This window comes from Prionailurus bengalensis, chromosome B4, assembly GCF_016509475.1.
Source record: "Prionailurus bengalensis isolate Pbe53 chromosome B4, Fcat_Pben_1.1_paternal_pri, whole genome shotgun sequence".
Taxonomy (NCBI): Eukaryota; Metazoa; Chordata; class Mammalia; order Carnivora; family Felidae; genus Prionailurus; species Prionailurus bengalensis.
The window spans coordinates 52,543,625-52,560,155 of NC_057358.1; the positions used below are offsets into that span (position 1 = coordinate 52,543,625).

The window sequence follows — 16,531 nt, forward strand, 5'->3', positions numbered from 1 at the left end:
TGTATTAGTAAGCTCCACAATTGTAAAATAAATTTATTTTCCTTGTTGTGAGCAATGTTCTTATTAGGAATAAAAATAGCACAATTTATAATAATACTAGCGGAATGAAAATAGAAATTTAAAAAATGTTCTTACCAAATTAAACGTTTAGTGTATAGTTTTGTGATTACACTAAAGCTTACTCTAGGTTTATGAGTTTATTTTTAAAAGTAGTATAAGCTTATTAATATAAACTGCTTTGTGACTTATGAAGGCATTTTTCACATGCATTTCTTTTTCCTAAACTATAGCTGTTGTTATCTCCGTTTCACAAATAAGGAAACAGGCCAAGTAGATTAAGCAGTTTGCCTAAAGTTGCACAGCTAATAACTGGTGGAGTTGGGAGTTAGAAAGAATTTTGGCAGACTCATTGGCATTCAAGGGTGTATTCATAATTTTCTTAGATTGTTGTTGGAAGAGTTATTTACAGTCAAGAAAATAATTGTCAAGAACTCCAAAATAATATTACCAGTTTGTCAAATTTGGAATTTTTTTTTAAGTTTATTTATTCAGATAATCTCTACACCCAGCGTGGGCCTTGAACTCATGACCCTGAGATCAAGAGTCGCATGCTCCTCCCACTGAGCCAGCCAGGTGCCCCAAATTTGGAAAATTTTTGATTACATGTTTATAAATATAGAGTATTCCTGACATACATGTTATATGTTTGGCTGTGGTGAATTAGATCTCAGTGTGTTGATAGATGGAGATACTCATCAGATTGTTGAAAATGCAGGACTGGTGCTCAGGCAAGATGCAGGAGTAAAATATGAAATTACATGGAAAAGATAGCTGAAATGTGGAATCATGAGGTCTGAGGTTACAACCTCCCACACCAAACGGCACAATTAAGCCACATTCACTCATTAGCTTTTGTATATTCTTCTTGTCAGCTAGAACCCATGTTCTGAAAGCAAAATAAAATTTTTTATTTAAACACCAGATAGATATTTGTTAATTGTTTTAACCCTTACTTATTACATTTTTTGTAGAAAATGGACTATTTGGCTGTTTGGCAAATTGTTACATTTTTCTAAATACTCTTTACTTCTTTTGTGTTGACTTTTAGCACGACCACATGATTTCTTCGATGCACAAACACTGGATGCGATAAGACATCGAGCCATATGCTTTAACCTCTCAGCTCATATAGAAAGTTTAGGGAAGGGACACAGTGTTGTTTTTCATAGTACTGTAAGTATTTGTTTTTGTTTTTTAATTATCTATGTAGGTCTGCAAGAACATGTATTTTGACTTTCACAATCACATTTCTAAACTGCTCAAAACCTTAGAAAATATATTTTAACAAAATCAAAAAGTTCTGCTTTATCAGTATTTTAAAAATTACTTGTATTGTTGGTTGTAAAACAAATACAGTTAACTCTTAAGCAACATGGTTTTAAACTGCACAGATCCACTTACATACAGATTTTTTTCAATAAACATAGTAAAGTACTGTAAATGTATTTTTTCTTCCTTATGATTTTAGTGTTTTCTTTTAGTTTACTTTATTGGCAGAATGTAGTATATAATACACATAATGTACAAAATATGTGTTAATCGACTGTTTATGTTTTTGGTAAGGTTTCTGGTTAACAGTAGGCTGTTAGTTTTTGGGGAGTCAAAAGTTATATGTGGGTTTTTGACTGGGTGAGTGGTTGACAGCCTTAACCTCTGGGTTGTTCAAGAGTCAACTGTATTCCCCACAGTTCAACATTTTGATGATTTAATTGAATATTTTAGCCTTTAATTTGAGCTATTTAGGAATATTAGGGTGACTTTTGGGCTTGTAGGCATTTGCAGATCAGGCTTTGACCTTATAATTAGGTGTCTTTTCTGGTTTCCTCATTTGTAAAGTTAGAGTATTAGACTTCTTTTAAGTCTTATCCCTGAGTGCTTACATGCTTTTCCTTCAGCCTCAGTAACACATCTAAAGTTGGTATTAAACAGAAATAAGATAATGGCCATCAAATTAAAGATTTATGAAAGAGGGATTTTTTTTTAAGTTTATGTATTTATTTTGAGAGAGAGAGAGAGAGAGAGAGAGAGAGACATGGAGACATTGTGAGTGGGGGAGGGGCAGGGAGAGAGAATCCCAAGCAGGCTCTGTGCTGCCAGCACAGAACCCACCATGGGGCTTGAACTCATGAAATTGTGAGATCAGCCTGAGCCAAACCAAGAATCTGATGCTTAACTGACTGAGCCACCCAGGTGCCCTGAAGGAGGGAATTTTTATTTATTTATTTTACTGATGTATCCCAAGTTTCTGTAATTGTTCCTGACACACAGTAGTCCGTTTATTTGCTGAATGACTGTGTTGTTCAATATAGGAAAATTTGAAAAAGCAGTAACTATTTTTGGTTAGCTAGGAGGTAACAGAGTTGTTCTTTTTCCCAGGCCCTTTGCTGTTTTATTATGCAGTCATCTTTATTATTTTTTTAAGTGTTTTTAAAAAATGTTTATTTATTTTGAGAGCGGGGGGTGGGGTTGGGGAGGAGAGGAGCAAAGAGAGAGGCAGAGAGAATCCCAAGCAGGTCCCATATGCAGTGTGGAGCCCAACGTGGGCCACGCCTGGTTTTGCGAACCGTGAGGTCATGACCTGAGCTGAAATCAAGAATCAGATGCTTAACCAACTAAGTCACCCAGGCACCCCGAGGTAAATTTTAGGTCAAACCTTGTTGATTTGAATCTCTGGAGAAAGAGATTGTTTTGACTCTTGAAATATAAAATATACTAAATTTAGGTTTTAGTATTTAGATCAATCAGAATACACAAGGATAAAATACAAAAGATCATATTGATACCAATTTCTCTGCTGGTTTGAATATCTGTTTTTTCCATCTCCTGTAACCTTGAGGTTTTGTTGCATTGCATTTTTACTTTTTCATTTGTGTATACTTCCAATGAAAAATTCCCAGTTTTGACTATGATTGCCAGAATTAAAGGCAACAAATGTAGAAGATTAGACACAAAGCAAGGGAACCATTGCTCTGAGATTGGAGCACATGAGAGGTGTGAGTTTGGGTTTGAGGAAAGGTGAAACTGTATATTCTCTATGAAGGAAAATTGGATTAAAAAAATATTGGAGGGGCACTTGGATGACTCAGTCTGTTAAGTGTCTGACTTTGGCTCAGGTCATGATCTCACGGTTCGTGAGATCAAGTCCCCCCCCACGTCAGGCTTTGTGCTGACAGCTCAGAGCCTGGAGCCTGCTTTGGATCCTGTGTGTGTGTGTGTGTGTGTGTGTGTGTGTGTGTGTGTGTGTTTCTGTCTCTGTCTCTCAAAAATAAATATAAAAAAAATTGGAAATATAGTTATCTAAATAAGAATAAAAGGATTGAAAGGAAAAACAGATTTTGTGAAGACCAAAGTTAAAATGGCTGTAATGGGAATTTTGTTGGGATTCAGCAAGATCAGGGGCTTGTTCAGCAGTGATGGTTGAAGTCCTCCTTTGAAGTTTGGTAACGTAGGCTTATGATTTGGTCTATAATTGTTCTTCTTTTCAAAGGTCAATAAGTAAGTTGCGGTCTCCAGACCCATAGTATGGCATTAGTACTCATTTGTCCATTCACTTAAATACTGAGCACCTGCTTTGTACTAATGTTACAGCAGTGAACAAAACTGATTAAAACAAAACAATAAATTATGTCTAGTGGAAGAGACATGATAAGATGAAATAGTAGAGGAAGTGAGGGTATGAACCATTCAGTTATTAGGGGGATGAACATCATCGCTAGAGGGAAAATCAAATATAGAATTGCAAAGTGGGAATATGCCAAGTATGTTTGAAAATAGGCCAAGTATGCACGAAAGCAGAGAGAGTAAGAGTTAAGTCAGAGTGGGGAGAACCTTGTTTGACTAAGACTGTGGCTTTTATTCTTTGTGTGATGGGAAGCCGTTGAAGAAATTTGAGTAGCCATGGTCTGATGTTTTTTTTTTTTATAATAATTTTTATTGAGGTGTAATAAATAAAACTGTACCCACTTAAACAGTTATCTATTGTACTTACCTGTGAAACCACTACTGCCGCCATAATTAAGATACAGAACATTCCCATCACTCAAAGGTTTTCTACTGTAATTTTATAGTTCATCTCTGCCTCCATCCCCTACCCTGGTGAACTCACTGATCTCTTTTCTCTTGTGGATTTTTTTTTTTTTGAATGTTTAGTTCTGAGAGAGAGAGAGAGAGAGAGAGAGTGAGTGTTCAAGCAGGGGAGGGGCAGAGAGAGAGGGAGACACAGAAGCTGAAACAGGCTTCAGGCTCTGAGCTGTTGGCACAGAGCCTGACATGGGGCTCAAACTCACAAACCCTGAGGTCATGACCTGAGCTGAAGTCGGACGCTTAACCGACTGAGTCACCTAGGTGCCCCTCTTTCATGTGGATTTTAATGTGCTCACTTGTTTTGTGTGTTGAGGACAGAATGTAGGTCAGGGTGGGGGAAAGAGACATCAGCCTTTTTATCTCAGGTGAGAAAAGGCCAGAATGGTTATGGTGGAGATGCTTAGAATGGTTAGATGTGGAGAAGGGTTAGATTCTGGATATCTTTTGAAAGTACTACTAACCAGAATTATGATGGATCAGATGTCTGGTTTGGTAATGAAAGTAAGGGATGCCCGCAGTGTTTCTGGCCTGGGCAACTGGGCAAAGTAGTGGAGTTGCTATTTAATAGAGGCTTTGGGGAAAGCAGATTGGGGGAGAGGGGAGTGTCAAGAGCTATAATTTTGATACATTCAGTAGAGAATCTACTCCCTTTTTAACTTAGGCACACGGATGTAAGAGTTTGAGCTCAGAGAAGAAGTATGGCCACAGATACAAATATGTAAGTTTTCAGCATATTAGTGGTATTTAAAGGAATCAGACTGGATAGAATCATGTAGGAACTAAGTATAAATAAAGAAGTCTAAGGAGTGAGATTTGGGGCTTATCACTGATTTTAAAGGACAATAAATCTGATGAAATAATGGTTTGGTAATGAGCAAGTATCTCTACATATTAGGGAATAGTGGTGACAATGATGAGTACAGTTGTGTTTTAAGAAATGAAGCATCAACATTCACATGCTTTCATTAGAGCATCTCCCTTGTGATGAAATCCTTAGGTTCACCATGGGAGGAATAGTTATGATCAAAAAAGTGAAGGACCTAAAAATAGTGGTGATGATATTAGGAGTCTGGAAAAATTCTTTTTTAATTTACAGAGACAAAACCATTTATGAAGATGAAAATAAGCTTTTTAGCTGTAGAAAACATTTGAGAGATTTTAAGAATATACCTATGTTTGTCATACAAGGTATGACAAGTTTTTTTTCCATAAAAACTAAGGAGTAGGGATGATTTGCATCTCAAGTGACCTTGTGGAAGCACAAGTACCTTGACTAAGGAAGAGCCACAAAAGTAGAGTGTAATCTTGAGGAATGCTTTTTGCTGAGGAAAGTGGATGGAAGAGGCATCAGTCTGGGAACAGGTCTTCGTGGACATAATAGAAAAGAAAGGAGTGGGGCACCTGGGTGGCTCAGTCGGTTAAGCGTCTGACATCAGCTCAGGTCATGATCTCACAACTCTTGAGTTCGAGCCCTGCATCGGGCTCTGTGCTGACAGCTCAGAGCCTGGAGCCTGCTTTGGATTCTGTGTCTCCTTCTCTCTCTGCCCTTCTCCCACTCACGTTCTATCTCTCTGTCTCTCAGAAATAAATAAATGTAAAAAAAAAAAATTAAAAAAAAAAGAAAAGAAAAGAAAGGAATTAGGTGGACAGGTTCACCCAAGTTCCATGACTAGAAAGGTTTTGATGGAGGTGGTATGTGTTAAACAGAATTGCTTCTTTTAGCAGTCAGATATTCAATATGAACTGCAATTTTAAGTTTCCTTAGTAATCAAATAAGCATTTATAGGAAATAACTGTGTAGATAATGAAACGGTTTTGCAGAAAAATACATGTGTGAGGTGGTACTATGCTATATGCAGTTTGCCTAATTTGTCATCTTTAATTGAAACATTTTCTTCCGAGCCTTCTCCAGAAGAGGTCAGCAGAATCCTAGTTACTAGTCAGTTGGTTTGCATTGTTTTTATATTATAATTTTTTGTAGAGGTGTTTTGTTTCAGCATCCTCAGATTTGTCTTTAGTCTTTTAAATTAATCTTATTATCAAGTCTAGAATTAGAGTACCTAACTATTGATTTTTAAGTAATGGGAGTTATAAGTTTTATTAATGTATAAAGTGCTGTTTTTACTTTAATATAATGCTTCAACATATTTTGAGGTGGCTGTTTGCAGCTTAAAGTTGGTGAAAATACTGAGACTTCGATTATGAGAACACTACAGTGCTAATTTTGCTAATATGGAAGTTGTAAGAGTTACAAAATACCATTTTGGTCAGTTATTATTTAAGCATTATCTTAATTTTCAGAATCTAGTAATGAATGACCAGTATATTACCCTTTGTTAAAAATGTTTATTTTTGAGAAAGAGACACAGCATGAACCGGGGAGGGTCAGAGAGTGAGGGAGACACAGAATTCCAAGCAGCTCCAGGCTCTGCGCTGTCAGCACAGAGCCCTACGGGGGGCTCGAACTCACGGACCGCGAGATCATGACCTGAGCTGAAGTTGGGCACTTAACTGGGCACCCCAGTATATTCCCTTTTTTATACTTTATGTTATGTAGGTCTTTTTAATTTAGGTTGATCTGTACATTCCTTATAATTGAACCTAAACACTGATTGGCTGTTTCATTTAAAGTAACACAAACCAATCAGCAAACAAAAACACCCAAGCAAACAACAAATATCTTAGTCATAAATTATAGACTTCTCCCATCTCCGCAGTTCTTTTTTCCTTACCATCTTATTCTTTAAAAATATTTCAACTAGGGGCACCTGGGTGGCTCAGTCGGTTGAGCATCCGACTTCGGCTCAGGTCATGATCTCATGGTTCGTGGGTTCGAGCCCCACGTCGGGCTCTGTGCTGACTGCTCAGAGCCTGGAGCCTGTTTCAGATTCTGTGTCTCCCTCTCTCTCTGCCCCTCCCCCACTTGCACTCTGTCTCTCTCTGTCTCAAAAATAAATAAACATTAAAAAAATTAAAAAAATTTTTTTCAACTAATAATGCATTGTTGGTTGGCAGTCTAGCTAATCTTCAGACTTTAATAGTAAAATAAATAGCATTTTTCAGTCCCTTAATAAAGATAATATGGTATTAATATTTGGGCATACAAAATTTTTTCAACTCCTTTTTTCTCTGTTTCTTTTGTGAAAATATATGATCAAAAGGCGAAGCTGCTATTAAAGCAGGTCAGAACAAAATTCTGTGATAATATCTGGTCCAGGATATGAATACTTAAAAATTCTTAATTAGAATCAAAACTGCTTTTTATTGATGCATTAAAATAATGTTTTACAAATCATTTTTATGATCTCTTATATCATTACTAGGTAATAGCTAAGAGAAAAGAGGATTCTGGAAAGATAAAACTTTTGCTTCATTGGATGCCTGAAGACATGTAAGTATTTGAAATACTGTATAATTAATAGACTCTCTTATTTTCTTTAAAATTTTTTTTTTAATGTTTATTTTTGAGAGAGACAGAGTGCGAGCTGTGGAGGGGCAGAGAGAGAGAGGGAGACACAGAATGCAAAGCAGGTTCCAGGGTCTGAGTTGTCAGCCCAAAGCCCAGTGCGGAGCTCGAACTCACAAACCATGAGATCATGATTGAGCCAATGTCAGACGCTTAACTGACTGAGCCACTCAGGCATCCTTCTTATTTTCTTTTTAATGTTTATTTTTGAGAGAGTGAGTATACAGGTGCACGTGTGGGGGTGGGGCAGAAAGAGAGGGGACAGAGGATCTGAAGTGGCTCTGTACTGACAGCAGAGCTGAAGTCAGATGCTTAATAACTGAGCCATTCAGGTGCCCCATAGACTCTCTTATTTTTATTATGATCTTACCCTCAAATATTTACTGTGTTTGAATAGTTACTGTGTTTGAATATAAAAGAATTACAGAAATTAGACTGCAAAACATTTTGACCTGTCAGGGTTAAAGAATCTGTGAAAGTTCTTATAGTACCTGATTCAAGTTACAGCCTTTACAACTAGCTGTTTCTGTTTTCAATAAAAGTTGTTGTAGCAATTTTTAATCATTTTTAGAATGTAATTATTTTTATGATTTTTAGATGACCCTCAGGCAGTATGCAAGCAGCCTTAGTTTTGCCTGTGTTTGAATCATTTAAAAAAATTCTAAACATTTTCTAGCTCACAGTGATAAAGAAAAATCATTTGGCTTGTTTTCCAAAAGCATTATATTTTTCTGGCCCTGAAAATCCTTAGGTTTTTCATGTTTTTATGTTTAATTTTCCTTTTATCTTTTTTTTTTATGTTTATTTATTTATTTTGGAGAGAGAGAGAGCACAATTGGGGGAGGAGCAGAAAAGGAGGAGGAGGAGGGGGAGAGAGAATCCCAAGCAGGCTCAGCACTGTCAGCACAGAGCCTGATGGAGGGCTCAAACCCACGCACTGTGAGATTGTGACCTGAGCCAAAATCAAGAGTCGGATGCTTAGCCGACTAAGCCGCTCAAGTGCCCCTCCTTTTATGTTTTTATTAAAATTCTTTTTGTTAGAAAAGGTAATAAAGGTATATAAATCATAGAAGTTTGGGGTAAAATCAATAAATACCAAGAATAGAATAAATGAATGGACTCTCATTGTGTATACTTGGTTTTTCAGAAATTAATAGTATGTGGTTAACATTTATCTTTTGTTACTCAGTATTTTTCTACAGTATTGTTTCTCAGACTTCATTCTAAGGAGATGTTAATGTGATGTGAATTAAGAGTTCTTCAATAGATTTGAGAGTTTACAATACATGTTAGCATATTAGTAAAGAAATCTAGCTTTTTTTTAATCCTGTGACTATCAAACTTCCACTAACGTAGAACATATTTTCCACACACATCCCCTCCATCCAGGTTTTGTGGAAATGCTACTGTAAAATATTTTGAAATGGCTGTGTAGAATTTATTTAATGAACTCCTTTTTTTGCTGAAACACTAAAGGTCCCCGTTTTTCTCTACTGTTAAAGAGATATTAAGATCAGCCAGTACACAAAATATGCAAATTATTGATGGGTTTCAATACACATCGCCTTCCTCAAAATTTGTGCCAATTATAATCCTACCCACTACATTAGAGAGCTTATTTCTCTGGTTATTAACACTGTTATCATTCTTACATTTTATATTTCTTTGATTACAAATAAGATAATTTTTAAACTGTTTTTATCTTTGGTGAATTGTTGGTTTGTATCCTTTGTCTATCGTATTCCTTTTTCCCTGATGAATATTCACCTGTTTCATACTGATTTGTAAGAGCTCTTTTTATATTAAGGTTATAAACAGTTTCTTTAAAGTATAGTCAAATATCTGTGTATTTTTAGTATTTTGGATATTGATCAGTATAAATATCAATCAAATTGTTTTTATTTGGATTTCCCGATAGGATTGAATTTCTTTGAATTCAGGATTTTGGTCATGTGCATTTTTTTAAAGTAGAGTTTAATTTACTTGAGTGTTTACTTATTTCTCAACTTGGTGTTACCATAAGGAATATAGTCAATATTACTATAATAATATGATATGGTGAGAGAGTAATTTTTGGCATTGTCGAATTACTGTGTTGTATACCTGAAACTAATACAGCATTGGATGTCAACTATACGTCAATAAAAAAAAAAAAGAAAAACTCCCATCAAGTCAGGCTCAAGTATGACATTTACTCATTGAACTAAAAGACAAGGCAGTGTTCTATAATATGTGTTTCTAAGTTTGATATGGCTTTGCCAGCAAAAATTCCTAATTCATTCCCAAATTCATGCCTGGAATTTCACTGTCATTTTTTTACCTGGGACTCCACATCCCGTTGCTATTTCTTTGGCTTCTGAGAAGGTTGTTAATTTCTGTGGCTCAGTCACGCTAACAGAAAAGTCTGGGTAATGTGAAGTTATATAAAGGGTAAGTTTAAAATGAATGCTTTTTCATTTATGACTTGTTTTTTAATTCATAGTCTGCCTGATGTGTGGGTGAATGAAAGTGAACGACATCAATTAAAAACTAAAGTAGTTCATTTATCAAAGCTACCCAAAGATACTGCCTTGCTTTTGGATCCAAACATATACAGGTAATTTAATTCTTGATTAGATGTTTTAATTTTTGAATCATAATCTTAAATTTCCCTAAACTTTTTGGATATAAGGTTAGGACTTAATTTTAAGTACTGAATTTCAGTACCAAGCATAGCTTGCTTTCTGGAGCTTTGTATATGGAAATTACATCACAAAAGCTTATAAATTGTAGAATCCAGAAAGATAATTATTTTGGTAAAGTTTATATGCCAACTTAATTCCAGATTTATCTTACGTAGCTTAAATTCTAATGTACATACTATTTTGAAAATAAGTGTCTTTTGTTTACATACGTAATTCTTTTTACAATACGAGACTTTTATGGATCTGGGAATATACCACAAATGCCCTAAAATACCATAAATGATGAATTTTTAAACTTCTACTCTACCCAAGCCTTTAGAACAGTTTAAATATTGTTGTGTTTGTTTTTAAGAGGTAGCTCAGTGTTCACATTGCTAATAATTTTCTGATCTGACCTTTGTTTTAGTGTGCTGTGCTTATGAAGGTATAGGGGGGGAAGGAGAAGAGACCAACATTTCTGACTATGTGCTGAGTCACTTTGCTAGGTGCTTTACATACACTTCATCCTCACAGCAGCCTGTGAAGTAGGTGTTACTATCTCTGTTTTACAGATTGGAAAACTGAGGCAAGAGTTTAAATAGCTTGCCTAAGGTTACACAGACAGGGTATGACTGAACTCCACACTGCCTCCATCCAAATGACGTATACTAGGGTGATTCAGAAAGTGGGGAAAATGCTTAAAAGGCACTCTTTATGAGCAGATTTTTATGTTTTAAAAATCAATTTCAACTTGATATGTATTTTGCATAGGAATAGGTTGAATAAGAATAAGATAGCATATAATAATTGATAATCCCAAGTGTGAATTTTAGCTGTCATAAAGAGACTCTGTCCCTATGTCAAATCCTGTAGCAGTTAAACACTCTGAAGGTTCTGTTTATTCTATGACTCAACTTTCTGGAATGTAATTCAGTATAATAGGATTTCTATAATTTAAGATCTCTTCTGAGGGAAATTCTCACATAATGAATGGGACTTGCCTTGTGGAAACCCCAAGATTCTTAAGTTTTCCCTATTCCCCCCAAATTATTATTTTTTAAGTTTATTTATTTTGATTGGAGGGGGAGGGCAGAGAGAGGAAGAGAGAATCCCAAGCAGGCTCTGCATTGTCACCATAGAGCCCAACTTGGAGTCGATCCAACGACTGTGAGATCATGACCTGAGCTGAAATGAAAAGTTTGATGCTTCCGACTGAGCTACCCAGGCACTCCAACCCCGCAAATTGTTTTAAAGATCTTCTAGTGCAGATGCTAATAATAAGTACAATAAAAACTTGTTTTCTGTGTGATGGAACTGTGTTCTTGAGAAATTAACTATTAACTATTGAGAAAAAACGGTGAAATTACCTCAGAGGAGAGATTGAGGGAAATCCACTATCAAAAATACGGGCAAGTCATGATTTACCTTTTTCTTTTTAAGAAAAATAATTGAATATTCTTTATTTACTGGTACTTAATTTAGGGTTTATTTCTGCTGACTCTTTGAAGGGAGTAATTAAAATTAGCATTTTAAAAGAGTGATATTTGGGGAGAGCCACCCTGCTATTAGAACTGGTTGTAAACATCCCTTAGGCAGAGAGTTGACAAAGGGGCATGAATCTTAATTATAAGATTCAGACTAACTTTGTGTTTCTGCCCTGCATTCTACTTCTCCCTCTCTGAGGCTCTTCCTTTTTCACAGACAGCTTATTTTTGCTATTTTGTGTATATAGGAAGCAATTTAGATATTAGTGAAATTAACTTAAAAAAAAAAAAAACCATTTGGGTGCAGAACTATTGTCCAAAAGAGCATAGGAATTGCATTGTATGTTCTGAAAAGTGTTAAGTCTGCAATTCTAAATTGATGTCACTCTTGGGTAATTAAGGTGTTCTTAAGACATATTAAATGCATCTGTGGAGTTAATTTTCTTTAACTGTATTACTGCCCCCTGCCCCGGTCTTAACATTTAATTTTGACTCTAAATTTTCATGATTCTGCTATTCCGGAATTAGAATGGAGTCTTTCCTAAAGTGGTACAGATTAATACAACTGGCTACATTTGTTGTGGTGTAACATGTGAGCGAGGTCTGGATTTTGATTTGGAGAACTTGTGAAATTAAGTAAAAAGAATAAAGTGATTATTCAGACTTGTTTTAGGAGAAATATTTTGTGGCTTATACACATCTCAAAATGAAAGCATGACAAACCTAAAAATATATTAACTTCAAAATGAAACTAAAAAGAACATATTTATTCAAGGTTTAAACATCAGTTTTAAAGTCCTAGTTGGCTAACATACATGTGTTAGGCATGATATTCTTTTTTGGAATCACATTATCCTACATAAAAAGGATTTATTAAAAAGCTATATTATATAACTGAAATTTGCATACATTAATGTATGAATGCTTTGGAAATAAATTTTAATGATCAGTGATTATCACACTGCCTATATCTTATTAATGTTTTTAATGTCTCTTTTGAAATACTTAATGTGTTTTTGATTCAGTCCAATAAAAGAATATTCCTTTTTCTCTTTTTCTAGAACAATGCCGCAGAAGAGGTTGAAGAGGTAAAAAATAAATAAATACATAAAAAGCAAACAAGCGGGGACACCTGCAGTCTTAGTCACTGACAATGGGTTTAGTAAAAGTTGCACATTAGAGTCATAACCCCCTTCCTTTTTTTTTTCTTAAATCCGGTATTTAGAATAATATTTATGCTTAGTGTAAACATTCTGTGAATGAAGTAGGCTCTTCTGTGGAATATATTAATATATTACTGTATATCCACATTTTCATGGAATGGTACTGTGGGAGACTGAGCAAACACTCTTCTGGCAACTTAGTGGAACAGCTTCTTAAAGGCTTTGCATGCTTGCTGCTTTAAGCTGCTTTTTTTTCCCCCTTTAGCAATTACAGTAGTTTATATTGGAAAAAAAACCAATTATAACATGTGCCCTTAAATTACCAAAAGCACTGTAAGGATATTTGTCTTGACAGTGTTGAGTTGAAGTCATATTAGGAAATATTTAGACAATGAAAATTATCAAGAGATAATTATGATAAATAGATGTGATTGGTTGCCATTTGTGTTCTTTTGCAGAACTCTGATAAGAAAAGTGTTCAATTTGTATTTAAGCAAACAGTGAACGACATTTGCAATCAACTAAAAATTCGTCTATCGAATTAGGGCTGAAAATTTCTGTTAAAGAGTGTTGCAGTATGTCTGGTGGCTCCCTTTTCAGGACTAGGGTTTTCTCATGGAGTACAGTATGTTAATATTTACCTATATAACTAATCTGTTAACGGTTTTTGAAAAACCTCTATTTCAAATTATTTGAATAATCCTCATATTTTCATTTTAACCTATATAAGCCTCTAATTTTTTTTCTGAGGAAAGCATTTGGTTTATGAGCTGTTTTATCTTAACATAAGAAAAATTGTATTTTTTTTTTTTTAAGTATCTTCAAACTGAATCCTTTATGCACCAAAGTTGGTTTTGAAAAGGAAAATAAAATCACTTTCTTGCTTGGTAAGCAAGAAGCCATATGGATTTTTTTTAACTTACAGAAATGGAAATATGTGTAACTTGTTAGTATTGTATCAAACAAATGTTGCATAGAGATAATAGAACATTGCTTGTAAATAATTCAGCAGATTTGTAATATATTTTTATATTATGAAATGTACTGTAGATGTTTTTCTAGAGGCATGAAAGTTAAATGTATATATTATGGGTAGAAATAATATTGAAGGATATTGTAATTCACTAGTGCTGCCAGAGGAATTGTTAATAAAGCACCTTCTTTAACAATAAATGTCTTTGCAGACTTAAGGGACTATGTACTACTGTTAATATCTATAAGAACAAAACACATTGAACATCCTTCCAGAAAGTCTTTGAGGGAGGACCTATACCCATAATAGAATTATGGCACTCATTTCTGACAGTGACCGTGAAATCAATTATTTCCTTACTGTTGGAAGGACATATTGTAAAGTATATGTGGTTATATGCAGTCAAACTGCAGAAAAATACTCCTGATTGAGGAGTTTTCACTTTACTACAGTGATATAAAAACCAGCAGTTTTTACACTAAATTTTTTAAAGAAAAGAATAGACAAAAATATAGAATTAAGCCTTTGGTTCCAAAATGGGAAAGGTTCCATGATACATAAATCATTTCTCATTTACTTTAAAAAAATTTTTAAAATAATAAAAATTATGGGAGACTTTATTCGTTAACAGTGGGGTAAAGAGCTATCTATATACATGAAATGAGTCATATAAAATTAAATGAAGTGCAAATAAAAGCACTGCTACTATAAGACATTCTGGAATGGTTGTTTAATAAGGGTATTATCCATTTGATCTGTAGCAAATGTGATTTATTTTTTAAAAAGAAAAGGAAAGCAGTGTGTTTTACTTTTTTTGTTTTCTTTTGCTTAAGCACTTCATCAATTGCTTTATTCTGTATCTACGAAGTAATCTGCGATCTCCTTTGTTCTTTTAAAATTTTGATTTGTTATAAAATTGCCAAATAGAAGTGTTTCAGATATATAGTTTGTACCTGTATTTTTTATTTTATTGCCTCATGTTCTTGTAAGTCATTCTTAATTGACCGATGATTGTAGACCTTGCCTGAGTATTTTTTCTAATAAAACAAAGCAAATCACATTTAGCTTCAAAATTGTAACAATTCAATTGAATTTTAAAACGACATCTGAAATATACATCTCATTTTCTTTAGGGGCACAGCAAATAAATTAATTTGTTCGTGTAGAAATATTTAGATGTCAAAACCTAATTTCATGGTTATTGATTAGCTAGCCTCTGAGTACTGAATCTCTCATGGTACTTTGCTGCTTATCTGACTTCGGTCTGATACTATATTAACACACCAAAAAGAATATGGAATTGAAATAGTTTTGTAACTTGTATATATACACACATACAATTAAGATTGGGAAATAAGTGTGAAATTTTTAACTTATAATAGTTCATTTAGTGATGTTTACTTTTATATTGTTCCTCCTGACCCCTGTATGTGACATATTTGTAATATGGCACCTGAAATAATCTCTTACTCAAAATCCATTGTCTAGTTCAGCAGCAGACAAACTGCAGCCCACAGGTATATCCATTCAGGAGAAAGTATGACTGCTTTCTCCCTGTAGTAGCAGAGTTGGGTAGTGAGAACTTAGGGCCTGCAAACCTAAAATATTTACTCTCTGACCTTTTAAGGAAAAATTTGCCAGTTCCTGGTATAGTTGATAAAATTTTTGGAAAAATAAACCTAAACCACACAACTTAATCTACATTTTGATTTGATAATGTTAATTTTGGTAATACACCAGTACAGTAAAGTTCAGTAAAAGTTGTTTATACTTTTCAGTAAATATTGCCATATTAGGTATCTGCAACAAATGGTGTTTTTAAAAAAAAATTTTACATTGAATTTCTCAATTTCACCATTTGTGTTTTTGTATCTTTAGGACTAAATGAGATTTTGTAAGTCAAGTTTATGTTTAAACCATAAGGCACATTTGCTCTATATAAAAGAATTTTGGAAGTGGAAAATATTGTAAAATTTAAAGTTGTTTATTTTTCTAATAAACTTTTTCATATATAAATCTTCCCTAAAGTGGACACATGACTTCTGAATTTCAGATGAAAGGAAATTAAGATGGACAATAATTAACTCTCAATGCGTATTTTAAGATTTGTTTAACTCTGATTGAAAGCATTGATAATCATGTCAGTAAATCTTTGACTGTAAAACTTTTTTCCCTTTCACACCTTAATAAAATGTTTTAAATATGCAAGTACTCTTAAAAGGATAGAATTTGCCACAATTACTTAAAACATCTTTTATTGTTTGCTATTTGAATTCTTGTTTTAATAATATATGATCAACAGAAGTGTTAGATATTCAGATAAAATTTTAAATGGAAAAATATGGTTGGAGTCTGTAAAATAGTTGGGTGCTTTCTGTATAAACTTTTTTTGTTGTTGTTGTTAAACCTTTAATACCACTGCATAGTTCTCTAAAAAGCAGACACAAATTCTTGGTTTAGGTAGATTCTCAGTACGAAAAACTGATATTTATCTGTAAAGAAGGCCTAGGGTTGTAGACCTACAAAGAGATGCTAATATACATACATAGTCTTTTTTAGAAAAGTAGTTAAGTCATATATGTTATTTGAATTTTTTTTTTTTAAGATTTTGTTTTTAAATAATGCCCAGTGTGGGGCTT

General features: G+C 34.1%; 1 protein-coding gene across 3 annotated transcripts in view; it reads left to right on the forward strand.

Moving 5' to 3' along the window:
* AEBP2 (AE binding protein 2) overlaps positions 1-14,952 on the forward strand; it is a 71,272-nt gene extending 56,320 nt beyond the window's left edge. Inside the window, exons 5-9 of one of the 3 annotated variants that reach the window (XM_043563320.1) lie at positions 1,109-1,233; positions 7,467-7,534; positions 10,092-10,205; positions 12,818-12,844; positions 13,378-14,952. In XM_043563320.1, coding sequence (XP_043419255.1) covers positions 1,109-1,233; positions 7,467-7,534; positions 10,092-10,205; positions 12,818-12,844; positions 13,378-13,423 — 380 coding nt within the window. In that variant the 3' untranslated portion in view covers positions 13,424-14,952. Of the gene's footprint in view, positions 1-1,108; positions 1,234-7,466; positions 7,535-10,091; positions 10,206-10,699; positions 12,861-13,377 lie in introns of those variants that run through there. The other 2 variants (XM_043563321.1, XM_043563323.1) reach the window with 2 other exon arrangements.
* The last annotated feature ends 1,579 nt before the right edge of the window (positions 14,953-16,531 follow it).